The sequence below is a fragment of the Manacus vitellinus genome, unplaced genomic scaffold (genome assembly GCF_001715985.3).
Source record: "Manacus vitellinus isolate BGI_N305 unplaced genomic scaffold, ASM171598v3 scaffold_33_pilon, whole genome shotgun sequence".
In the NCBI taxonomy this organism is placed as follows: Eukaryota; Metazoa; Chordata; class Aves; order Passeriformes; family Pipridae; genus Manacus; species Manacus vitellinus.
In genome coordinates this window covers 6,098,840-6,125,314 of record NW_021940478.1, presented here as the reverse complement: position 1 = coordinate 6,125,314, position 26,475 = coordinate 6,098,840, and the positions used below count along the sequence as shown (strand labels likewise).

Sequence of the window (26,475 nt, the reverse complement as noted above, 5' to 3'; positions counted from 1 at the left end):
CGCCGGCTCCCGCCCGCGGGCCTCGGGCAGGCGGACGGGCGGCCTCCGCGACCCGCCCCGCAGCGCCCGCCCCAGGGGCTCGGACCGCCGCCACTCGTCCTCGCCGGCGCAGCACGAGCATGCTGCTTCCGGCCGCCGCCTTCATCCGTGGCCTTCGTCCTCCTCCTCTACATGTTGTCGCCGCTCATCAGCCCAAGTCTCTCAGCTGCGCCCGGCGCGCACCGTCGTGTGAGGGAGGGAGGCGCCCCCCGGAAGGGGGACGGTTCGGGGAGGAGGGAGCGGCGGCCGCAGCCGCTCGGCCTGCGGCGCTGGGGAGGCGGGGGGGCTTCCGAGACCACCCCTCCCCCGCCGTGGGTGTTCCGCTTGGGGAGGGACGGGCGGAGGGAGAAGAAATGCCGCTTCCTCTCGAGATGGGGGCCGCGGGCTGCGGGAGGAGCCAGAGGGGTGGCTGCGGGAATCCCGCTGCGGAGCGGGGGAGCATCTCGGCGGGGAAGAAGGTTTGGGGGTGCAGCGTGCCCCGAGGAGGGCTGGGCGGCCGGGGAGCCTCAGCGCAGGGGTGCCCGCGGGATCGCGAGGAATCCTGGCGAGCTGGCGGTGACACCCCGAGCTACCAAAAGGCGGGAGCCACAAGTCCCGGGTGATAAGGAAATGACCTGTCCCGATGGCTCTGACAACCGCTGTGTGTCCCAATTGGCTTAAGGCGATGGTCTGAGTCACCATCTTCCAGTCTCAACGCTGGCTTTTTGAGGCATTCCTTTTGCGCTCTCCAAGTCACCGGTTACCTCGAGTTTTGTTTACTGTTAACATCTCCCAAGATATTTAAATGGTGGTGGTGGGGGGTAAGGGTTGGTGGGTGCGCTCATAAACAAAAGGAAAAACGTATTGTTTCCTTGGTCTAAGAAACCAAGCCAGGTATGAGGAAACGGAAAAAAAAATAATACAAAGGAAGTGGTCAGATGGCACTGGGGCATCTTTTCATCTTTAAGCACGTAGATATCGATACCTTTGAGCAGTATTTTGACAAGGTAGTAGAAAGTAAGCCTTTAGAAAGAAGCCTTCAGAAGAACGTGCTGTTAAAACAGTCCGTGAGTGGTACGCCACTAGAAGTTGTGTGAGTTTGTGGCTTGGGGAAGGGGGATGGAGGAAAGGGGAGCACTACCCAGGTGCTTTCAGGTTGAAAAGTAATGAATTTGGACGCATAAGAGCAAATGAGTTAAGCAGTTCAAAGATTCATAGTCCTAGCATCAGCTTTTTAAACTCAGCTCTAACTCCCCAGGGTATGTATGTTCTGTGCAGAGAAAATGTAGTATACTGTTTGGTTAAATTTACTTTAAAGGCTGAGTAGTGCTTGGAGATGCCTTTTATCAGAGTGGGAGTTTGGGATAATCCTGAAGTGAGATCTTTTAGGTATAAGTGAGTTTACAGATACTCTGAGGTTTTGGTTGCTAGATTTTGTTTTTGGGGGTTGTTTTGGAGGTTTTTGTTTGGTGGGGGTTTGGATTTTTTTGGTGTTTTTTTTCTTTCTTGAGCTCTGTATGATGCCTGTTGTTTGGGGTTTTATTGTTATTATTTTTGGAGTTCCTCTTTGGAGGATGGAGCTGTCCTCAGGGTAATTTAGATCTGTCCGAGTTGCAATAGTATTTCCAAGTTACTTTATGCAGTAGGTGTTACTTGCATGCTGTTTCTGGCTTTACAGCATCATACTCTGTGTGAGGTGTGTTCAAGGTTGCTTTAAGGTTCTCAGGTTATGGCTCTTTCCCCACAAGAGTATGATTATTAAGGAGGAACCTTTCAGTACTGTGCAGAAGCAAAGGTGAAGGAGACTTAAGGGTCTTCTGTGACTTTTATGAAGAAACAGAATAGCAAACATAAAAAGTTAAATAGATTTTATTTCAGGTTTTTTGTTTGGTTTTATTTATATATACAATGATTATCCAGAGCTTTGTTCATTCTGTATAGTGATTAAACACTTTAAAAGTTAATTTTGCTGGTTCTTCTAATCAGAATCAGAATGCTTCATTTAAAAAATTTCACATTGAAAATTATGAGAATGTTCTTGTTGGAGAAGCCTCCCTGTAGCTGTTGCTGCTAATTATATTAGCAGTTAAGTTCAATTTGGTACAAGAGGAAGTCTAAAGAACAGTATTCCTGCATGTCTTATAAAATTAGGAGTTTAGCTAGAGAAGTAACTACAAGAATATATTAATGGAGGAAAAGGCTGTAGATATATCTAACTTGATTACACAAATAGAAATCTGCGGGCAGACAGTTTTATTGGTGTCACCATTTGCAGAATTACTTGTTTGATTTTTGACTTCAGTTATGCTCTTAAAGTGTTCATGAAAACTAATGAAATATGGAACAGTTGTTCCAGAGTTCACTACTTCTTAGATTTGTAGATGCTGTTAATAATGCTGGACACTTGTACATTTGGATTTCAAATTTTCTAATGTCATGCATAAAGAAAAATATTGGATGATGGTAATGTAAATCAGAAATATTGTTCAATAAGGCTTTCCACTCTGTGTGTATGAAGTGAATTCTTTCATCATATGCTGGCAGTAAATGTTCTCTGCTACTGAAATGACTGAGAGACTTCATAAAAATATTTAAGGACCATAGCATTATCTAAGGACTTCTTTGAAGTCTTCTCACAGAAAACCAGCAAAATCTGTTTAAGTATCAGGCCTCGGTTAAACCCAGTCTTGAAATAAATAAAAGAATAAAGACCTGCAAATTGTATGTTTAGCTGGTTAAGCCCTTTCAGAGGGAGACTGATTGTCATTGCACAGTAAATATAATTTTTCAGGATATACCTCAATAAATTGCTTTTCTGAAGCAGAAAAAAATCAGTCTTATCTACAAACTCTTCTTTCTGGGGGCCTGTTGAAAGTATGATGAAAATATATCTGTTGCTTTCCTGAAGGAAGATCATTGGGCAACTTAAGAGGCTGTTACATACCAATTGTAGAATTTTCAACTGAAGTCAGCATTCTTTTCACTTCTAATCCTTCAGAAAAAATATTTTTTTCTTCACTCCTAGCAGTTATGGTTAATAGATGTTTGAATTATGGCTAAGTAACTGACTCTGCCTGCCTTTTGGGATAGGAATTGGAAGCAGAAAACTTGTGTGTTTTTCCCCTCTGTCCTCTCCCAGAGTCATTTGCATGATGGAAGCATGACTCTTACACTTGCTGTGTAAGGCGAGACATGGTTTCTGGAGAAATCATAGAATTATAAAGAATCTCTTATTCTTAGAAAAGAATAGGACTGCTATTCAGAGTGAGAGTCTGCAGAACTCTGAGTTACTCATCGTCTAATCTTGTGGGTTCCCCCTCTGCCCATATCTGTAATGTATTTTTGTGGCCCCACTTAGCATCATTTAATTAAAAGGACTTCTCTCAAGTTGGCTAAGGCATCAGGTTTAGCTTATTTTAAACAGAATGTCTTTTAGATGTTTAATACTACTTTTTTTTCTTTTTTTTTTATTTCTAACATGTCTAGGAAAATGTTCTCAAATAAAGGATATAAAAGTTACTTTTGTGCTGTAGAGCTGCTGCTCCTTGTGCTGAACTTCTCTATACTTTGAAATTCAGAAGACTGTTTTATACATCTTTTATTTTGCCATTGGCTTTAACTCTCTCCTTGGGTCTCAGGCTACATACTAGTACGTGTCGTCGATTCTGTAAGAGTAAGCTATTTTGGTAGCTGGTTATAATGGTAGATAGGAATATGAAAAAAGGATAAGACAGTCACCACTGCTTCATGTGCACTGTACTCACTTGTATCACATTTGTCAGGGATGTTATGCCTGTTCTATACATGTTCTCTGTGCCTTTTCTTTTCCTTTTTCTACAGAAGTACTTTGCTTGATGGAGAAGAATGCAACAAAAACTTAAGATGTCAGTGCAAAAGCAGCGTTCTGTAAATTTCCTGAGTGACATTTGAAAGCTATCTTTGGTGAAATTTTATTGGTAGTCCCCTCCTCTTGTTTCAGCCTTAGTCTTTCTAAAACCAAGTTGAAATTTGTGACAAAAAAAAAAAAGAAAATAAACAAACAAACAAAGAACCCCCCCAAAAAAAGCAAAAAAAAAAACACCAAAAAAACCCCAACACAAACACCGAAACGCTGAGATCTCAGTGTTATGAATGCACTTTATCAAAGTTTGTGGATTAGCAATGGCAGGAAATGTAAAGATATTATCTGCTTGGCACTGTCTCCTGTGCAGATTGACAAGAACCCTTTCATGTGAATGTAGTTCAGGATGGTCATGCCAAATCCTCCTGCAGATGGGTCGTCTTTAGTCCAGAAGTAATTTCCCCACTTCTGCATAGAACCTGACTTGATAGATAACTGCAGCCAACTTTAAGGCTGGCCAATCTTGGTGTCTCGACATTGTAGCTCCTGTGTTGGGGCTGATATGATCTGTGGTTTGGATACATCCACGTGGTTTGACAGGAGGTCATTTTGAGTCTAGTCAGGCATCCTAACCACTTACGCCAGATTAAAGGGATGTTCTGTTTCAGTAGAACTAAATACCTTCTACTGGAGCACTGTCTGAAAGCATGAAGCCAGCCTGCATCCAGTTCTAAGTGAAAGTTAATAAGTTCTGTTGGAGATACCATACCAGGTTTTGATTTTGATTACTCCTAATGACAGTTCTGTTAATTTGCAGTTGGACTGTCTCATCAATTGAAGTGAATTTCCAGTATCTCAAATTTGAAACTCAGAACAATTCGCTGTACCTCATCCCTCTATTTCCATTTATAAGGGGGAAATAAACCCTAAAGTTGAACTCTGTTATCAAGAATTGTAGCTTCAGAAGTTGGAGCCAGGTGCTTTTATGAACAGCTAGTTTGATGTATTCTTAAACATAGAAACAGCTCAATAACACTGCTCAAGACCTGGTAGTGCTGCATTCTGAACATCTGAGTTAATACTAGGATTTAATTGTTCCTTCTTGTCAAAAAATTAGTCTGTGATTTGAGTTGCAGAGACCAGATTTTTTATTTTTGCTAACTCCTTTGATGTTGGGTTACAGTGAAATTTAAAAATGGGATCAGTGGCAATTCAAATGTTGGATACAAATGAGATACAGTGTAGAACCATTGGCCACAATGGTAAGTTACCATAATAATGTCGTCTTTAATGGGGTCGATATGTGCTCTTCTGTTAGTTCTGAGCATCTGTGTTAGTAACTTAGCTACCTAACAGACTTCATAGATGTGCTTAGGCCGACTTCACTTTTTCACTAGTGTTAGGGATTTTTTTTACATTAGCATTCATGGTTAACATTCCTGAAGAATGTGTATATTACTAACAACCGCCCACATGCTTGTAACAGCCTCCCACCTAAATGCTAAAGTTCCCAGCTAATTGATATTTCATTTTGTCATCGACCAATCTGACATGAGCCCTATCCAGTGTTCTTGGGTATGACTGTAAATAAAAACTTCCTTTTTCCATTTCTTGCATGGCTTCAGACCTTGTCTTTCTGAAATGAATATTAGCCTTGTTTGACAAGCTGGAGACTTGGTGCCAGTACCTTCACCTGCAGAAAATTCCTCAAGCACTTGGTGTAGTTGACCCATTCATGATACTCACCAGTTTGTGCAGGTAGTAATCAGCTGTCTTGCAGTGCTACGCCAAAAATTAGAATTGGAGCAATCTACCATGCACCTTGATTAGTTCATGTTCTTGTGTATTTGCTGCTGTTGAAAATCTGTAGAAGCATCTCTCAAGTGCTGTGGAACTGAGGTCTGATCGAATGTATCCCATTATTTTTTCAGATACGTATTGAAATCTCACAATGTATTTTAAAAACTTTAGTGTATTTGTGACTTCTTTCCATAACAAAGCATTAAATTAATTCTGTGGTTCCGCTGAAGTCCCAAATCATTAATTAACACTTGCAACTCTTGCCATCTTCATTTACTCTGAAAGCAGTCATTCTTGGTTGATAATCTACAAGCCAGGTTTCACATTTCTAGAACAGGACACGCATCTTGGAGTCATCCTCAGAGGTTAGTGTGGTGTGAAGCTAATCTTGCAGAGTCAGTTAGAAGTTAATCTGAAGCAGTTCTCTCTAATAACAGAGGAAGCCTAAAGAGCTGAAATTAGTCTTTGTGGATGTTACACCCATTCTTGGCCCATTTGTGGCTGAAGATGAACCAACCAGAAACCATGGATAGTGTTGTAAGTCTTTGCTGGGATTATTTGATATGCACTAAGCTGTATTTGAAAGTAAGTGGTAAAATACTCAAATGAAAGAAGAGTTTAGTGACTCATGGGAATGTACTTCTGACTCTTCTGACATTACTGCCTCCAGGAGTGGAAAGAATTTTGTGGATAGTGCATCTCTGAATACAAAACTGAGGCACTGGCAAATGAGGACATGACACAAGGCTTTTGATAGGGTGTGTAGTTAGAAATTGGGATCTTTGCTCTTACATTAATTAGCTCAATGCCTCCATTTTCTTAAAATGGAGGTGATGTGTTTCTCTGGAGTCTTTGGCAAGGTTTTGATAAAAAGCAAAAGATGATGATTTTCAGAGAAATCTGAATTTCATCTTTTTCCAGTTAGTAGGGAATTTGTATTTCTTAACTCATTTCATCAACATGGGTTTTTTTACAATAACTGCTTCTAGGTATTTTGTTCTAGTATTTTCTCAGTATGACTCTTGATATGTTGTTAAAGAAAAATTCAAATAAATTGGGTATATAAGGAAGATACCAGTGTCTATTTGAAAACCAAAGGCACATGCAGACTGAGAATGATCCAAGTCATCAACAGGCATGTCAGGCAGACATTTTTATTTTAGTCAAAAAGAGAGGGCAGGGTTTTTATCTGCATCTTGTTCCACATGTAGTTCATAGCTAGGTTTATTGAGGTTAGTGAGAGAGGTGGTAAGGTGACCTTAGCCTGTATAGTGGTATAATTTGGCACGTGTCCTCCATGTGATGGACAACTGTAGTCATCCCTGCATTTGTCTATAGACAAAATATTAACTTCCTGTTTACATATAAGACTACTTCAGTGTTACAGTTTGGAGGAAGAAGAAAAGGTTGCAGAAGTTTAGGTGCTGGAAACAGCACTACATTGAAATTGAGGGATGGCACAGGGGCAGATCAGGGTCCAGACTGGGGGAATGACAAATATACCACACAGAGACAACTGTTGAGTTAGTGGAATTTTTCTTTAATAAGAAAGAAGGTATTTTCTATTTATGTTTATGTGATGATATCTTCAGAAGGCACTATACAATTGCCAATTTTACAAATAACTTCTACTGTGACAGGTATGAAGGGGTGGTATGTAATTGTGTTATTATGGCACTAATAGTGATTTCAAGCTTCTAGCAACATGCTTTTAGAAATAGCATACAGACTTAGTCAAAAGCATGTGAGAGCGCTGACGTGGGAGTGGGTCTAAGTGTGCCTGACATAAAAAATGAGCAAAAATTGCCACTGAGGTAAAACTGGGTTTGGGGTAGAAACAAAGATTCATCAGTCTACTCAGATCATATTTTTCATTCATACTGAATAAGTAAGCTAACAGTATCTTCTGTATTTGTATCTCATCATGTAATATTTTAACCTCAATATGTTTTCAGAAGTTTCATTTCATTTGACTTGTACATATGGGAGAAGGAATGAGAATATTGGACTAACGCTGCCTTTTTCAAATAACTTTTAGGTAACTGGAGGCTCCAGTGGAATTGGAAAATGTATTGCTATTGAATGTTATAAGCAAGGTGCTTTCATAACACTGATTGCAAGAGATGAGGTAAGTGTATGTGTATTTTCTACCGGCTAAACTCTGTTCACAAAATATAGGTGGGGGATAATTTTGGAATTGATAATTATTCATACTTCTTTGGTGTATATTGTAAGGGGACCCTAGGCATTCCAAATTAATGCCTTTGAATAGCAGAGGTGGCTGCCTTTTTAGGAAGCATAGCCCAACACAGAATTTGTGATTAGCATGCCTTAAAACTTTGCCAGAGCTATTGCTTCTGTTAATGGCATTCATTATTTCACTTAGATCTGTGCCAGAGGACGAAAGCAGGAAAACCCCATATTCTTTAAAACTGTAGAATTTCCCTACAGTGACAACTGGGGGATTAAAAACAGTTCCTAAAATTCACAGAATATATTGGTGTCTAGTCAGCATTATATTTTTTACTAGTGAAAAACTCATCATCATCAGGAAAAAGGATTGGAAGATTTGGAAGAAAAACGATTGCTTTGTCGGGTTTGTTTTTCTTTTTGGTTTTGGGGTCTTTTTAACTAAGGGTATTCAGATGTAGTTGGAATGACTCTGTTTTCGGAATGGGCTGTTATTTTACTTGTAGAGAAAAAAAATATTTGGGAAATAAAAGCATATAACTATTTTTTGGCTCTCTGTCCCAGCTGTCTTTGACAATTGACTTACACTAGACAACTTACTTTGCATAACCTTGAATGTAGTCAGAATTAACAGAATTTTTCTTGAAAAGATTATGGCAATTTGAATTTACCAGATTTTAGGTTTGTCACTGTGATTTCATGACAGTGACTGTTCTTCAGAAAAGTTTATGTGATGTCACATACATATAAAATAGAGCCAAAATAAAGGAGAAAAATTATTTTCTACAGCATTAGGTGCTCTCTGTAGTATGGAACAAAAGCATTAAATCTATAGAAGTCATTACTGGCTTTGGAGGACTAAGTGAAAAACAGATAAGTGAGCTCTGATAGCTTGATAAATTTAATGTTTTGATCATATGTCCATAAGTCTTTAAAATTACAACACTAAAATACTTTAACTAGTGAAGGGTAACTTTGGGCTTTAGGGGATGTTTTTAAGCCTTATTGAAGTACTGAAGACTAAAATTGCTCTCAGAATGACAGTGATTTAGCTGTCTTTTTATCCATTTCAGAACAAGCTGTTGCAGACAAAGAAGGAAATAGAAAAGTATTCTGTTAATGACAAGCAGGTAAGATCCCTGGTAAGAGGGGCTTGTGTGTTTTGTTTAAGATAATCACTACAAAGTAGTTTTGTAGTCCTGTCTTTAAAACAAAACTGTTTGACAAAAATAAATGAGGACTCAGTATTTGAATTCAAGATTCAGACTGTTTACATGACATGTTCTGAGCTCTTGCTATGTTTGATGTTGCTTAGCTAGTGCGTTAGGCTGCTTTTTTTAGTAAAAGATTTCTTCAGCTGTAGGTGTAGCATGCTTTTTTGGATCAGTGCAATTTACTGTCACTTGATAAGCATTTTATTCTTTAAGATGAAGTGGAAGAACCAATTTTTTTTTTCTACAAATATCTTGCTTTTTGCATTTGTTTTGGGAAAGAAGTGTAGATATTTGTTCCCAGGTTTATTTCACTACATCATGCTTGTGTTCCTTTTCCTGGCAAAGTACTGTAACAGATACACAAGTTAAATTTGTGAAGTTCTGAGACTTAATAAACATAGAAGCTGCTTTGCTGAATAGATAACGCATTTGTGCCTAGAGGCAATGATTTAGACCTTGCAGAAGTACTTAGAATAGGTAAGCTTGCTGTGTTCAAAACATGCAACTTCGAGGTGAAATGCTAAAACAATTTTTTCTCAGTACTAATAATGAAGGGAGAGGGGAAATAATATTGAAACTGTTGATATCTTTGACTTCTCCTTTCTTGTGTTCCAGAACTTTGTCGATCATGAAAGTCACTTAGTAACTAAGTTAGTTTCATGATTACAAATAGAAGCAATTTATTTGTCCATGAAAAGGGATTTGAATTAATAAATTAGATATTCTGTTGAAAAGAAGTAATGAAAGAAGTTGAATATTTGCAGGCAATAACGTTAGTACTAGTTTATATAGAATTTTCCTAATGCCTCCATTTGTAAGATTTTGTCTTCACTTCCTTATGTTTTTGTCAAATGGCTCAAGATGATTTTTTTTCTGTACATGCTGCCTTACTCAGATCAACTTTGGTTGAAAATCTAAGCCATTTGAGGTGAGGAGAAACTGTATTTTGCCCATTAAAAAAAAAAAAATCCTGGTAACCATTTTCTTTTAGCTGCTCTAGCAGTTTCCCAAGCTTAGCATTACAGTTAATCCCTTGTCAAACACTGTGTCAGGATGTTCTTGTTAAAATCTGTCCAAGCTTGATAGATGCAGACTTTTAAAAAGAGTATTATTCAGTGCATGTTCATAAGAGTTTCAGTGAAAATCTCCAAAAGTACCTTCAAGGCTGAGCAAGTGTGGGCTGAACAGGACTGCTTTGGCAGAAGCAGCTTTGTACTTGCAACCAGGTTAAGCAGTAGGCAGTGGAGGTGATAGGTAGGCCAGCTCTTCTGTAGCTATTGTTGAGTGGTGGACATGGTCTCAGGGGAGCCTGCCTGATCTAAATGCAAAGAACAGAACCGGAGAAAGCAGGGAGTCTGGGGCAGAGCTTGCACTGGAACAGCAGATCAAAATCTGGGAAGTGACAGTAGCTGAACCAAGAGAAGCTGTACAAAAGGATTACTGAAAGAGTGTAGAGAAGGATGGTGTCTGGTAGTGGATAACATGGACAGATTGTTACATTTGATCATAGAATCATAGAATGATTTGGGTTGGAAGACACCTTAAAGATCATCTACTTCCAAACCCCCTGCCATGGGCAGGGACACCTTCAACTAGACTAGGTTGCTCAGAGTTCCATCCTGGAACTCTGCCTGACCTTGATCACTTCCAGGCATTGGGCATCCACAGCTTCTCTGGGCAACCTGTTCCAGTGCCTCACAGTAAATAATTTCTTCCTATTGGTATCTACTTGCTTTCATTAAAGCCACTCCCCCCTGTCCTATTATTACATGCCCCTCTTCAGCTTTCTTGTAGACCCCCTTTAGGTACTGAGAGGCTGCTGTAGGGTTTGCCTGGAGCCTTCTCTTTTCCATGCTGTACAACCCCAACTCTCCCATAGGAGAGGTCTCCATAGGAAAGGTGCTCCATCCCTCTGGTCATCTTGATATTCATCCTCTGGACTCACTCCAACAGGTCAATGTCCTTCCTGTGCTGGAGGCCCCAGAGCTGGATGCAGCACTCCAAGTGGGACCTCATCAGAACGGAGTAGAGGGGCAAAGTCACCTTCCTTGACCTGCTGGCCACCCTGCTTTTGATGCAGTACAGAATAGGATTGGCTTTCTGGCTTGCAGGCACACATTGCTGGGTCATGTCCAGCCTCTCATCCACCAGCACCCCCAAGTCCTTCTCAACAAGGCTGCTCTCCATCTGTTTATCCCCCAGCCTTGTATTGATAACAAAGGTTGCCCCAACCCAGGTGCAGCACCTTGCACTTGGTCTTGTTAAACTGCATGAGATTCCCATGGACCTCTCCTCAAGCTTGTCCAGGTCCCTCTGGATGGCATCCCATCTTTCAGGTCTGTCAGTTGTTCCACTCAGCTTGGTGTCATCTGCAAACTTGCTGCAGATCCCTTCGCCTGTGTCATTGATGAAGACATGAAATGGTCCCATATCAAGCTAAGATGTAAAGATCCTCCACAAAGATTACTTTTTTTCTTGGGCATGTTGCTGTCACTGTTCAGCTCTTGGATATATTCATGAAACCAAGTTGTATTGACAACCAGTGTCTGACATATACATACATTTTAGTGTTTGCATGTGATGTAGAGTGGTGATGGTGGGGCTTTTATGGATATAGGTGTGCAGTGGAACAAAAATCCTTGCCATTAGAGTTTTTTCCAATATTTTTAAAATCCTTTTTCTGATATAGAATATTCCCAGTTATTTCACTGGGACTTGAATTGATCCTTTATTGGGAAAGCTTTATTAGTGATCCAACAGCATGCAGTATTTAAAACAAATGGTAAGAAACAGAACTGGGGATATTAGACTATTTCTTGTAGCATATTCTGTGTCCTAGATGTGGATCTATAGTCTATGCTTTGTAATGAAGGTAATTAATATATTGTAGCAGAAAGAACGTATGATAATAGAAGCAGAGAGGTGAATTGTATAATGTGATAGTAGTCAATAAAAGTTGCGATAGTTGCTGAGCGTGTTGTTCATGATATAAATAATCTATGCAATCTGACATATTAACAAATTGCTCCAATTTTGATTAAGAACTGTGATTTATTTAAACTCTTCACTGATCTTGCAAAGACATCCAGATAATAAATCGATGTTGTTTTCATTCAACTGCTCTTTTGTTTTTAAACATACGGAAAAGATAAATGTTTCCAAAATGTAGTACATGCCTTAAGGGGAGATGCATACAGTCCCACCAATAACTTGTGCCACAAGTTTACTCTGATGTCCAACTACACACAATGCTGGGAGGCAGGAATAGCCAACCTGCTGTACAGGAATGGCAGGCAGATTCTGTTTATGCAGCTAAGAAGTGTCGCAGTCTGACCAGGGGCAGGACTGACAAATGACTAGCTGCCAAAGCAGTTAGTTACACTGTGGTAAGCTTTTGTGTGTGTGTGTGTGTGTGTGTGTGTGTGTGTGTGTGTGTGTTGTGCCCATCTGCTCCATGACAAGTGGTCATGAGGATACTTGTTACAAACTACTGATAACTTTATTTTATTTCACCTCTGAGTTTAAATAGTTGACCAAAGTAACAGAGAATATAGAAGTTGGAACAAGAATCCAGGAATCCCCCCTTTTATTGCAATAGAAGATTTCTTTTCAAGATGAGGAATTGCCCTGAAGCTCTGTTGATGGCTTAGCAGAGAGGGTAACTTATTTGTCAATACCTGGCATTTGCAGCAGTCTTAGAGTTTGTAAGTGGTAGCCCAAAAGAAGCAGTGCTTGCTTTGGCCAGAAGTTGATTTTGAAGGTGCTTCAAAGGTAGATCATGAGACTATCTTGCTGAAACTAATCAGTAACTTTCAAGGAAATGGCCTAACTTTTAGGTGACAAGAAAACTTAGATATCCGTATCATCTATTTTCTGTTGTCCTGCCTGCCCCTTCCCCCCAATTCATCCTTAGTCAATGATTATTTTAATTTTTCTGTATCTTTCAAATTAAACCCCTTAATGTCTGATTTCGAGACCAGGAGTAAATATTACTTCACTTCTTAGTTATTTACAACTCTGTGCAATGAGTCAATTTATCATAGAATTTTTATTTTAGTTTCATCCTTGACATGTCCCCATGAAGCAGTACACAACTAGGTTTACTACTATTCTTAAAAAAAATATTTTATGAAATAAGGAGGTAGCGTGCATTGCAAGTACTAAAGTTAGCAGGTTTTTAACACTTGCTTTCTAAATTTTGGAACAAAACTTCTGGTGCTGCACTTTCAGGGCAACACTCTGCAACCATGCCTTTCTACAATGTGGGGAAAAGTAGTTTTTTTCTTAAAGAGGAGCCTAAGCCACACAAATGGTTTGACTTGTTTAGCACTGATGAAAGTTAAATGTATCACTGTAGAATTTTGATTGTCTTAGTTAAAATAGATTTTACTAAACTTCATGTAAATAGCTCAGGCAATAGTGTATCTTAGTACAGTAAATTAGAGATGCTATTTTCTACGACTTGCTGCTTTGAGGATCATGAAGTGTTCATTTGTTCTTAATGTAATCTTTATTATACTAGAATGTGTGTGTGAGGGGGAGGAGCTCGGAGGGAGCAAGGATTGCTTTCTCCAGTGTGGCAGAGGTGCAAACTGTCCTGTCAAAAAGACTTTTTTTCTGGAAAAGATACAACATCGGGCTTGTTTCATTTTGAAAGGCTGAGACTCAACAGTTACTGGACTTAGTGTGTTGTGACAATGTTCTTTCACTTTCCTTTTCTAGGTTGTACTTTGTATTTCTGTTGATGTGTCTAAAGACTATGAACAGGTGGAGAATGTTCTAAAACAGGTGAGGAAAAAACTGATTCACCTATGTATCTTAAGCCTTATCCATGTGTGGTATTTCTATTGGAAATAGTTTCTTATAATTTATACTGTGATATAGGAAGGTTTTTTTCCCTGCTAAAAAGTGTCTTAACCTCTATCCCCTTTTCCAGGCTCAGGAGAAACTGGGGCCAGTTGACATGCTTGTAAACTGTGCGGGAACATCAGTTACAGGAAAATTTGAGGATATTGAAGTGAATTCTTTTGAAGTGAGTGAGCATACATTTTTAATTTCATCATATGATAATTTCTTATTTAAGCATTCTAACAATTAGATTGCAGTCTTTGCAGAGTTTGTAGGAGTACACTTGATTTGTGCTTGCTGTCAGAGTATCTTTAGATTTGCAAGGGTTGCCCCTAATTTCTCATCTATCTATCAGTCCATTGATGGGTCAGAAGAGTGAATTATCCTTCTGGGACAGAGTGTCCTCAAGATGGCAGAAAAGCCTGGCATTTATTTTTGTAGGTTAAGGCACTGTGAAAGGCAATGAATTTCACATAGTTTAATTTTTTTTTCTGGTGAAGATTTTTAAAAATATTTCTAACCTGTTTAAGAAAAATTCAGCTGTTATCAATGTTCAGTAGTGAGGTGCAGAAGTTGTTTCAGCTTGAGAAGCTGCTGCTCTGGTGAAAAGACAAAAAGCAACCCCAAACCATCTGTATTTTGGTTACTTTATGCCTGCAGCCCTCAAACCTCCATTCATCTACAGATAATGTTGAATAATCTGAAAATATTAAATAGGTATAGTTTTATAATAAGTCTGAATCATCCATTCTGTTGCTTGTATAGACTATCAGTTGTTTTTTAGGTCTTCTAGAGAGTGAAATTCTCCTTATCCTGGCAAAGATTAAAATCTCTGAAATGCATAAATACATTGCATTTTTCCTGTTTCCTGTTTTAGAAGACTCTTTAAACTTTCAGTATGTTTTCATACATAATGCATAAATGTATTGCTTCCTGGACATTGTTCAGGTTAGCTTTTCCCTCAAATATTCTTTTTTCCTTTAAGGACATATGGTTCACAGTATTATCAGTATCCTGGATGCTATTAAGACTTATAGATAGACAGGATTTCTTTTGGCTTGAAGTGAGTTTTTTAACTATAAAAGTTTATGAAGCTGTAGAATAAAAAACTGTTGTTTCTTTTACCAGCTGATAGAACTACAGATCTAGTGAACCTGATTGTTAAAGCAGACTGAAATAGGGGGATTTTGATAAGTAAGATCAAACAGCTGGATCTGTGGCTCAAATACCATATTAATATCGTTTGTACAGAGATTAATGGCAGTCAATTATCTGGGTAGTGTTTACCCGAGTCGAGCAGTAATCGCTACCATGAAGGAACGAAGAATGGGAAGGATTGTATTTGTATCATCTCAGGCTGGGCAATTAGGCCTGTTTGGTTATACAGCTTATTCTCCAACAAAATTTGCTCTTCGAGGGTTGGCTGAAGCCCTGCAAATGGAGGTATGTGTGCAATAATTTTAAGTAATTTTGATCATAAACATTTTTTTTAAACTGTCAGTGAAGGACATTTTCATTTAAACAGTTGTTTCTTGCATTGTGCAGCACCGCTAATATCCATGTGCTATTGGCCCTTTTTTGGCAGCAGTACATTCCTATTGCTTCGCCTGGGGTTGCAGAAACTAAGATGATTTCAATTGCATTAGAGGGAATAGATTGAATCTGTTCCTAGAACTGACTCCCACATGTGCAGACATTTTTTTAATCTTTTCACTAAAAGGACTTGATTTTTAAGACTTGAGTAAAAGTCTTCTTCAAAGTCCTAAGTGCAGAATGATACTGAAGATCACATGGATGCATGAGGGGGAGGCTGGTGATTCCCACCTTGCTTGTCAGTCCATGGTAAGTGGTATGTGAACCATATGAAACAGTAATACTTGCAAGCTAGAATTTGATGACTGGCCACAAAAAAAAAATTGTGTTGACAGTGGTTCACCCTTCTAAATTTTGATACATATAAGCTTTTTATACTGCAATGATCTAAGCTCATTCTTAAGTTCTGACTAAAACCAAACACCCTTTTCATTATTCAGTGGAACAAGGTTGGTAAGTACATTGTAGTAAGACAGATAAAACTGATTTGAAAATTACTTTTCTTATTCTTCTGTTAAGAATGTATATTTGAGTTGCTAAGTGTTTATATAAAAAGTGCCTGTGTTTAGTTCTAGACCCTTGCATATAGTCCCTGTTGTATGCCTTTATTTAGGATAAGAATGTGTGGTAAGACTGACTCTAGTCACTTCTGGTCTGCCAAATAGAACAACGCAAATGTAGGGTCTTTCTTCAGGCTGGTGACAAATATTTTTGTGAAGACTGAATTACTCAAGACTAAAAATAGGGTGTTTATGGGCCTGCGATGTGGTATTTCAGTGTTTTCAATATAGAATGTTTCATAATAAATAAAAATGCTTAATATTTTACGACACTTTACTTTATCATAGCCCTCTCTAATATTTTCATTAAAAGCTTTTTTATTTGCATTGGAGTACAGATTTGCATTGTATTAGTTTTAGAATAGTAGTGCACTAAGGGATATTAATTCCATGACACTTACATACAAATACATAACTAAATGCAATCCTTGACGTAAGACCTTCCATTTTTCCTCACATTTTCTACTTATTTTTTGTCTCCTTAGACTTTGACCTCTTGCAAGTTTTTACCATGAGTTGAAAAGCCTTGTGACTTGAGTATGCCTCTTAAAGATAACAATTTGAATTTTATGTTTTTGTTGTTTATTTTCTCTTATTTGTCCAGCAATGAAAATACGTTGATGGAAACAACAAGGGAAAAGCCTGTCAATGTGCCCCAGTGAAAGCTTTTTTGGCCTTGTGTTTACAAATGTTGGGTACTGGTGTTTGGCAATAGTTTAGTCTTTTTTTAAAAAATGAAATTGGTAAAATTATAAACCTAAACTACTTTCATATTCCTCCTAAATGTCTTAGATTCATCAAATAATTTGCAAAGTCTTTACAGACTTTTATTAAAAAAGCACCACAACCCCCTTTTTAAAATCTTTGCTGTTGTGTTTTTTCACTTGACAAAGCTGCAAGTCTTGTAAGTGCTGAATACTTAACACTAGAAGCAATTTGAATTCATGCTTCCTGAATTTCATGGGTACAAGAGAAATCAGTGAAATCATGAGGGACATGTAAAGGCTGTCAGTATTAAGATAATACTTAATACTTTTGTAAAACACAGGTAAAACCTTATAATGTCTACGTGACGGTGGCCTATCCTCCAGATACCGATACACCTGGATTTGCAGAAGAAAGTAAAACAAAGGTAAATTGTCCTTCAGTAATACTGAATTTTTTAAGCTTCATTTCGTTATAAGCAATGCATTTTATATTTCATTTATTTCTGTAGTATTTTTGAAATCAGGGCATATTAAGATTTTAAGAAGTACTTATAAACACTTCAGTTTTATCAGTTTTTAACTGCTCAGAGTTATATAGCTTGTAGGATAATTTCATGTAGTTTATTGTTCTAGCTTTAAATGGAAGAACTACCTGCCTTTAACATCTGAAGCACTGCAGAGTCTTCCTGCATACAATCAGAATATTGTTGTGGAATAATAAACTGTAAAATCACTGTTTTGATATTAAAGCTTAATAAAACAAATATAATATTCATATTTTGCATCTTTGATAATATGCAGTTGTTGTGACAGATGTGACAGATGAAAATAAACCTCAGTTCTTTCAGTGCAGTTGCCAGCCTAACCATGCTGTATGAATGTATATAATGACCCAGTTCCATAATGGCTGTTCTTTAGTATTAAAGGAAACTCTCTTGCACTGTGTTTGCAGTGGAAATTACTGTCTCACTTTTCAGAAGGATGTGTCAGCAGTAGGCCTTTTTCATTTGAATTACCTTAAAAGTGAAAGTTTTGACCTCTAGTAACCTCTTGTCATCTACCATATCCATACATATGAAGTATTAATTCCAAAAACCACATTTAGGCCCCATTTAGACCAAAGCACCAGATAACCAGAGAAAAATCTATCTTATTTTTTGTTTGCATACTGTGAACTAGAAATCTGATATCTAAGGATATAATCTTTTCAAGCATCTTTTCAACATGCACCATCACGTATAATTGGAAATTGGGTTTGCATTCCATTTTGTCTTTCGCTCTTTGAATAGGAATCAGTAGGGATTGTATAACACAATTCTTACTTCATCATTTCTTGATACAGATATTCTGTATTAAATGTATACTCCCACACATCCGCATAAAGTGCCAGAATTAGACATCTGCAGATACTTGTGTAGCTTGCATATTCTCTGGGATTTTATTCTTCATAATAGCCTATTTCAGGGAAATACAGTCACCAGCAGAATGCATTGTTCATCTAAGATTTCTCTTTAAAAGAGATTCAGGGAGATTTATCTTAGTTGTCAAAAAAAGTCTTGTCTTTTAAGGAGAGAATTATGCTTTGTTTTAGCCCACATGAACTCTCCGGGTGACTTACTCCTAATATGATGGTGTACCTTAAATCTCTGAAACGTTGCATTACTCTGACATTTCAGATAGTCATTTGTTGTGGCATTTATTTAATACTACTTAGCTTAGAACATCTGCCTCTGTAGTTTGCATTTCCTTAGGACTGGGCCATTTTTCTCTGTAATCGTTGAATGTGGTAAAATAAAACATCAGGAACTAGGATACAACTTTTCTGTGTCTTTAAAAATTAGCTTTTTTTTGTTTTGAGGTAACTGCTTTACAAATGACAGCCGTGCTGACTAGCCAGATCAAGGCTAGTCAATCATGGCTGATTTCTGCCTGCCTTATTCTCTACAGTCATTAAGTTTAGCTGTTGCTTCAGAACAGCTGCTATTTTTTTCCCAAACTTGCAGTATTTTAGTTACTGTTGATATCCCTTTATCTCTTTCAGATCTGTTTGATACTGGCCAATAAGCTTAAAAATAAATAAGGGCTATGAAATGGAGATCTGATGACACAAATCCTATCACTATAGGAAAGCATGTAAAAGTTGTTTGTATGTGATTTCTGCTGGCAAAGATACTGATGACCCCCCTTAAAATACACATACTAAAAAATAAAAGTTTCAGTGAGCCTGGTCGATGAAATCAGAACTCATAATTCTACAGATATTTGGAAATAGGCCTGTTTCTGTGAAATTTAATTACTGTAGTACTTCAAATTGATAGTGAGAAACCTGTAGTTGCTCAACTCTTCCCTGGAAGTGCTTTTTTTAAAGTATTAATCTGAGAATTAAACTAGTCCCAGTATTTGAGTAGGCTTAAATGCTTCAATTAAATTTTGTTATTAAATGTAACTGAATTAGCCATTACAAGTGAACTTGCAACCAATACTCCTTTCTCCCTAATTTAGCGTTGTTTTTGCTTCATCAGTGGAACCATCTGTCTCTAAGATATTGAGCATTTAAATATTTCCTGGGCAGTTATCTCTATAACAAATAATTTTATTTGTTAAAAGGACGTTAATGACAAACATGCTTCTAAATACCTTAAATCATATTTTTGCCATTTGTTTTTGTAACAGACTAAACTTGTTTGGGGTTTTTTGGTGAAAAAAATTGTGACTGCTAAAATAACTATTATAATTGCTTTCTTCTAATGAGGTAAAAAGGTATAAATGGTCTAAAACACAAAGAAATAAAATGCAGTGATGGATTTTGGTAGATACCAGTGTGTGGAGATGGAGAAATTAAAAAAAAAAAAAGGCAAGCTGATTTGTAGGATCTTAAAATATTTTAAGGCCCATCTTTTACTTACATTTCTGGCAAAAAAACCAAAGATGGACTAACACAGGTGTTGAGGAGAAGTAGTTTAAGCATTTTGGTAGCTTCTACTGAGAATAAAATACTTGGGAGGAAAAAGCCATTTCATAGTAAACTATATACAAAAAAAGTACTACTCAAGGAAAAATTTGTAAAATTTTGTAAAATTAGACTATTATTTATGATCTTTAAGTGTATGTTTTAGGTGACAGTATGATACCACTTGCTAACAGTGATGTCATCTATGAAAAAAGACCCAAAACTAAAATTTGACATGCATATTTTTCTCTCCTGTGTGGTGTTAGCTAAACTTATATTGGTGTTTTTAGATAAACTTATATTGGTGTTTTTTTACTAAAGCCCTTAGAGACGAAGCTGATTTCTGAAACTTCATCTGTTTGCCAAGCAGAACAAGTTGCCAGAGTTATAGTCAAAGATGCCATAGTAAGTAAATTATGTTTCTAAAGTATGTCCTGTGTTGAAGAGGCTAGGATCACGTGTCATGCTTGCTTAAGACCATAAGATAATGGCTAAGCTAAATGCAAAACCAATTTACACAAAACAGTACTCTTTGGTTAGTTTGAACAGGATTTATTTATTTGCTTTATTCTTCTTTTCCCACTGTGCCCACAAATGATTTTATACAATCTCTTGAAAGTAAAAGGTATCTGAAGTTGTACATAGACAGAATAAAATGATGCATCCGTATGATGCAATGTCTCAAAGGTAGATTATGACTGTCTTGAAAGCACTAAACTCTATTGACTTTTTATGTATCAAATACCATTTGTCTAACCTCAAAAGCTTGTTGTACTGTCTTATTTTTCTTGAAGATGAGTTCATATAAAAATAATTATACATAAAGGAAGGCAGTTGACCTCTTTTGGCTTTTACTGTCTAAAGTATGTGATTTATGAGTGATTACAATACATAAAATGCCGTTCCTAGTGATTAAAGGTGTACTGCTTTTCTGAGGATTTTTTTTCCAATGTTTAGTGCTAGGGAACGCTTGCATGCTTAACAGAGTACCTCGGAAAAGAAACAAACATGAAATTTCATGATCATAAAGCACACTGATTGAATCCTAAAATCTGCAATTATTTTGCAGTTCCAAATACTCTTGACCTTCAGTGAGACATCTACAGCAGGTGTTCAGTTTTGAAGTTTTTACAGTATTTTCACAAATACAGCATATAAACACAAAATCATATCTGATTTTGGCGTGGTGAGTTTTAAAAGCAAGTACTACCTCAACACAGTATTCTCCTTTGATGTTTAAAGAAAACTAATCTCCTCTCTGACCTTAAGAATCTGGTATTTCTATACCATACTTTCCAGCACTTTGTATCATATATTAGTTCAGATGTGGTCTTTATGCACTCTAGCCATCAGCTGAGAGACTAAAATAGAAATGAGAATGTATCTGTGTGCTCGCAGGCCTCTCAGGTGTGTGCTGGGAAATAATCAAATCTAATAACCTCTACTGCTTTGCATAGATTCACCCCTAACCCTGATTCGGGAACACCACCTTTTCCTTTCACTTCCGCATTCCATAGATCTAGTCCTGCACTGTTTCAGACAGTCTGTTTTCCAGCATAAAGTGTAATGGAAACAAAGGGGAGAAGCCTGGGAGTCAGAGCTATAGAGCTGCAATTTTACTGATGAGTAGTTAAAAACCAAACAACCAAACTTTTTCCTCATGTCAGTCCCCCCTTTTCTGCCAGCTGAAGTGCTTAGCATGAGGAGAGCACATTAAAAATCCTTGATGTAGATGAAGAGGGACCTGTTACCTAACATCTGAAATACACTCCCTTACCAAATCTCATGTGATAAGCAAACTAATTTTAACAAAATGCAAGCTGTATTTTATTACACAATTCGGGTAGTGATTGGTGGTCTGACAGAGTTAGGGTGTAATTCTGTCTCTGAAACGTGCTTACAGTGAAGACCATCATGCATTTTATCCACCATCTGTTTTAAGCATGCCTCAAGAAGAAATTTAGAGCCTCTATATCTTGTAAAAATCTGCAGCAATTTAGCACACCTCTCTCTAAAGACAGGTTAGCTTCCTTGTCCATTTTTAAGTGAATGCTTTTTGGAATGTTGCTGTATAGCCCCAAATATTTTTTAATATTTTGATTCTTAATTGAGGTAATATTTTTTTACATAAAAATATTTCTTGTTAGTTATACAGTCATCTGTGTCCATCAGGAGTAACTGTTGAAATAAGACACATCATGATTTGCCACAACTGGGTAAATTCCTTTTTGTTTTCTTAATCCTTCCATCCAGCAAGGGAACTTTAACAGCTCAGTTGGATCAGATGGTTACATGTTGTCAATATTGACAAGTGGAATGTCACCAGTTACTTCTATTACTGAAGGTCTCCAGCAGGTAAGATCTGGGAAGGCCCTGTTGTCACAATTTTTAATAGTTCAAAATACTTAAAAATGTAGAACATTATGTGAATATTGAATGTTTTTTCTTCAAATGGCTGTTAATACTGACAGGTTTTGAAAACTGCAGTAGTATTTTCAAACTGAAGTTGGCGGGTGAGCTAAGACCACCCCCTGCTACTCAGGCATGAACTGTTACATAGTTAGGTTGGTTTTCATGAGTTTGTTTTTTGGAGGTTATACAACACACCTGCCTAGAACTTTTTTTTTTTTCATTTCATGACTAAATAATATGCTGCAATCCAAGATCCTAAATTAATTGAAGGATGTTTCTCTCTGTTTCCAGGTTGTTTGCATGGGCATTTTTCGAATCATTGGCCTATTTTACCTAGGAAGTTTTGACAGCATAGTTCGTCGCTGCATGATGCAAAGGGAAAAATCTGAAAGTGCAGATAAAACTGAGTAATCTTTATTTTGAGTGGAAAGAAGAATGTCAACCAGTCCTGGACAGCTAGCTGCTTAAGTGGGACTCAGTTTTGCTCCTGAAGGATTTAGACTGGAAGTACTTGCCTGTGTGACAGAGGAGTCCCCTCAAAAGCTATGAAAGAAAGCAAAAGTACAACTCCAGAAAATGCCAAACTATGCAAAAATGTGAATGAGGATTAGATAGTTGTTTTTTTTTTTTTTTTGATGATTTGAGTTGGAGAGAATTTGGAGAGCTTGTAAGTGATGTGTAGAGTAGAATTTGAGAATGGACTATATGCGGTAATTCTGGACAAATACTTAAGTTTTCTCACTTTGGTGCTTATGGACAAAATAAGTACCATGACAGACCAGGCTGAAATAGATTGAAGTCCCCTGAACAAGTTGTTACCTTTTGATAATGTTTTGGGACTGCTTTTAGTTTAGATTTTTCTTTGGCCAATCTACAGATCCTTCTGTCAATGACAGCTTTCCTTATTCTATCCAACATGTGACTGTGGAAACCCTGAGATGGCAAATACATTTGTATGATCCAAGCTTTCTCAGTCTGGGAGCAATTAAAAAGTATGGTTTAATATATGCATACTTTCTAAAGGGAGATGAAGAACCCGTTCCCACAGAGAAATGCTAGGAGATGTGATCAGGTCTGTAGCTCTTCTGGCCTTTGAAGTATGTTGTGAACAACAAAAAAAATCTTACTAGTATCAAATGTGTTGATTATGACTCAGCATTTTAAGCCATTGAAACAATGTACAATTTTTACAGATACTCAATCTGCCAGTTTTTGCTCTGGAAAGGAAAGTAGCTTAATGCTACTGTAATACACATTATTTCAAAGCTGCAAATCATGAGCCAAATAAGTAGTTGATGATAGAATCAATTGTAATTAAAATGCCAGGCTCTTCCAGTAGCAGGAATGTAGCTTTTTAGGGCAGAAGTGTCAGGAGGGAGGAGAGAGGTGTGTGTCAGAATGGCCTTCCACACTTCATTTTATCACTACATGGAAAAGCTTTCACATGAGAAATTATTTAAAATATTCTCCTTGTATGACCCACTTCTAATTTGTTTCATTTACATAACATGAAACAAGGCTGCTCAATAGCTGCTTCAGAATACACAGAACCCAGTGGTTGTTTCTAATAAATCTCATTCAACACTGAAAAGCTTGATGCATAGCAATGATGTTTTAAGGGTGCACTATATATACTGTTTATTAAATGGACCACTATAGTAAGTGCCTTGTGAGCTGCTTTTTTTTCAAAAGCTGCATATTTTGTATTTGTTAGCACTGCTGTGTTTTCGATGTCATATTTTCCATTTTCATTCAGTACTCTAAATCTAAAATTATGTGTAAAACTGAGCACTTTCACTTCCTTGAAAGTAGTATTTAACAACCAAAATAAGCAAAATTTGATTGTTTTTGTTAAGATATTCTCTATATCTATTTAAGAAGAGGTATTCAATTAAACTGAGATGAAAAGTAATAGGTGGTTAACTGGAAAACCTTAGAATGTAGTTTATTGAGGTGATTTATTTTCCCTCTCTGAATTAGGCTAACCACTTTTAAATTTTCTTCACATATACTAAACTTGCTTTAATACCTGGTTTACAAACATATTTTTCAAAGAGAGTCACATTGGCACTCTCATTTTAAGTGGTTTGAGTTCCATTAGATTGCAAATGTTGAGGCATTATTGAATTCTTCATGAATGTTTTAGGTCCTGCCTCCGGATTTTGTTTAGATATATAAAGTTGTGCATGCCTATAATATAATGCTAATTTTGAGAACAGAGTGTATTCCTGCATTTTTAAACAGCTCAGCTTCAGTGCAAAGAAATCTAGTGTGCATATGTATTTCCTGTGCTGCTTAATGTGAATGACATAAGGGAACATTTATCATACATCCATTGTCAACATCGCTGTGTTTCCTAAAGCAACCTAATGCTATTCAGACCCTATGATCGATGTTAACTCTTGTTTTGATGAAAATCAAATACTCTTTCGACCACCTGCAAAAAAATACCAAAATGGGTGAGTCAGTTGTGCTCTAGTTTGAAAAAAATGCTTCTGTAAATTATTCGATATCAGCACGAGCTTGGAAGTCAGGACTTAAAACCAGTAAGCCTTTGGATACTTGAATTTTTGGATCGTCAGCTTGGAATGCTAAAGGGTTTGCATTTAAGAAACATAATCCAGAAGGTCAGAGCACACATGACACTGTGGCAGCTGGGCCTCTAAAGGTGTCAGGTTGGGCATCTTTGATCACCACTCACTACTTCTTGACTGAAGAGTCCTCCCAATAATGACTGATATAATTCAGTGCAAGTGTCTGTGAAGGAGAAGTAAGACTACTGGGTGAAAGTTTTGGCCCTGATCTACAGAGACTTCAGTTAACACCTAATTTTGCATAGTGTAAGTTGTTGTGTTGACAGTGAAACTTAACGTTGAACCCCTCAGCAATTGTGGAAATTGGAACAAGGCAAGTTTTTTGAATCAAGATAAATAATCTTTTTTTCAATGTTCTATTTTCTGCTGTTGCAAGTTATTGATGTTAATTTTAACTGATAAACTTCTCAACTGTTTTACTGTCAAAACAAGGTAAATTGTCAACTACAGCAACCTTTGGTGTAAATTTTGTTTTCTTATGCACATTCTCTATTTACCAATGTACTCATTTTAAGGTCCAGTATAAAGTGAAGGAGATGCCTTGTAATCTTGTGGAAAAATGTTTAGCAGTTGAAAAACTATTTTGCCAGTTTAAATGTTACAAAACCTCTGCATTGAAATGTTTTAGCCGTGTATTAAATCCGTGAAGATCTTCAAATAGGCTTTATTACTTTTTGTCAAATTGTCAATAATTGAATCACTTGTGCCATATCAGTCAGTGTCTTGTCTCGTTTTCTTGGTCAATCTTTAGGATTCGATTTAGGCTTGGATAGTCTTTTCCATTCCATGTAGTTTCTAATGACTGTCTGCTTTACATACAGATTTATTATAACTTTACTTATAGTTTACTTCAACAAGGTGTTCACGTGCAATTTAAATAGATTTAATATTTTACTAAGAAAAAAGACATAGGTAAATAAACTTTATTTGCTGTGAAAAACTCTAGGCACTTTTAAATGGTAAAGATATATAGCGTTATTTGTAAAAAGAAACTTCGTGCTTATTGCGTCATCATTTTTTGTGCCAGAACTGTAAACTAGTTTTCATATTTTATATTTCTCAAAATAAATGGAGAATCAACAAAGCCTGTAACTTTTAAGTTCTTTTTAGAGGATGAAGAGTAGTGGCTAAATTAATTTGCAGGATGTGTGGGGGGGGTTATTTTGTTGGGGTTTTTTTAAATTAGAGATCAGCAGGATTCTGTTAATTGTGTAGCACAGCAGAGGGGGCAGTATATCCCTCCATTTTAGCAGCTTAGGGCAGAGGTAAGAAGGGATGTAAAGAATTCAACTGGGAATTGTCAGCAGACCTAGCATCCCCAAACCATAATGAAAGTGAGATTAAATTGACAAAGCCTTTCTTGCTGGAGGTGCTGCCAGTATATAACTAGTGCTTGTGCTCTCTGGAATTGCTTATGAATCCTGAGGAGCCAAGCAATGGTCATTCTTCCTAGTGGAAAACAATAGAAGTAATAGTTAGGATAGATGTCTTTCTGTACTAGCACTGAGCATGCAGCTGTATAAAGAAACACTGTATTATGTTTGAACTCTATAGTAGGAGGGCTTCAGTGTATAGCTTGCTCTAGTATAATAGTAGGGGAGGAGTAGCACCAAGATACTTATTCCCAAATTAAATTCAAAATCTCAAATGTTCAATCTTTTAAAAAAAGACATTTGTATTAAATTATCAGAGAGCCAAAAATCAAAGATGGATTGAGGAAAGCATAGGCTATCTAAAATTGTGTTTTA

The 26,475-nt window shown here is 37.2% G+C and overlaps 1 protein-coding gene across 1 annotated transcript; it reads left to right on the top strand.

Moving 5' to 3' along the window:
• The first annotated feature begins 6,184 nt into the window (after positions 1 to 6,184).
• Positions 6,185 to 25,811, top strand: KDSR (3-ketodihydrosphingosine reductase). Its single transcript, XM_018076889.2, has 10 exons — positions 6,185 to 6,196; positions 7,698 to 7,787; positions 8,923 to 8,979; positions 13,786 to 13,851; positions 14,000 to 14,095; positions 15,163 to 15,354; positions 17,113 to 17,196; positions 20,043 to 20,126; positions 21,975 to 22,076; positions 22,425 to 25,811. The coding sequence occupies exons 1-10, from the start codon at positions 6,185 to 6,187 to the stop codon at positions 22,542 to 22,544; spliced, it is 903 nt and encodes a 300-aa protein (XP_017932378.1). The 3' UTR covers positions 22,545 to 25,811.
• Positions 25,812 to 26,475: the final 664 nt, after the last annotated feature.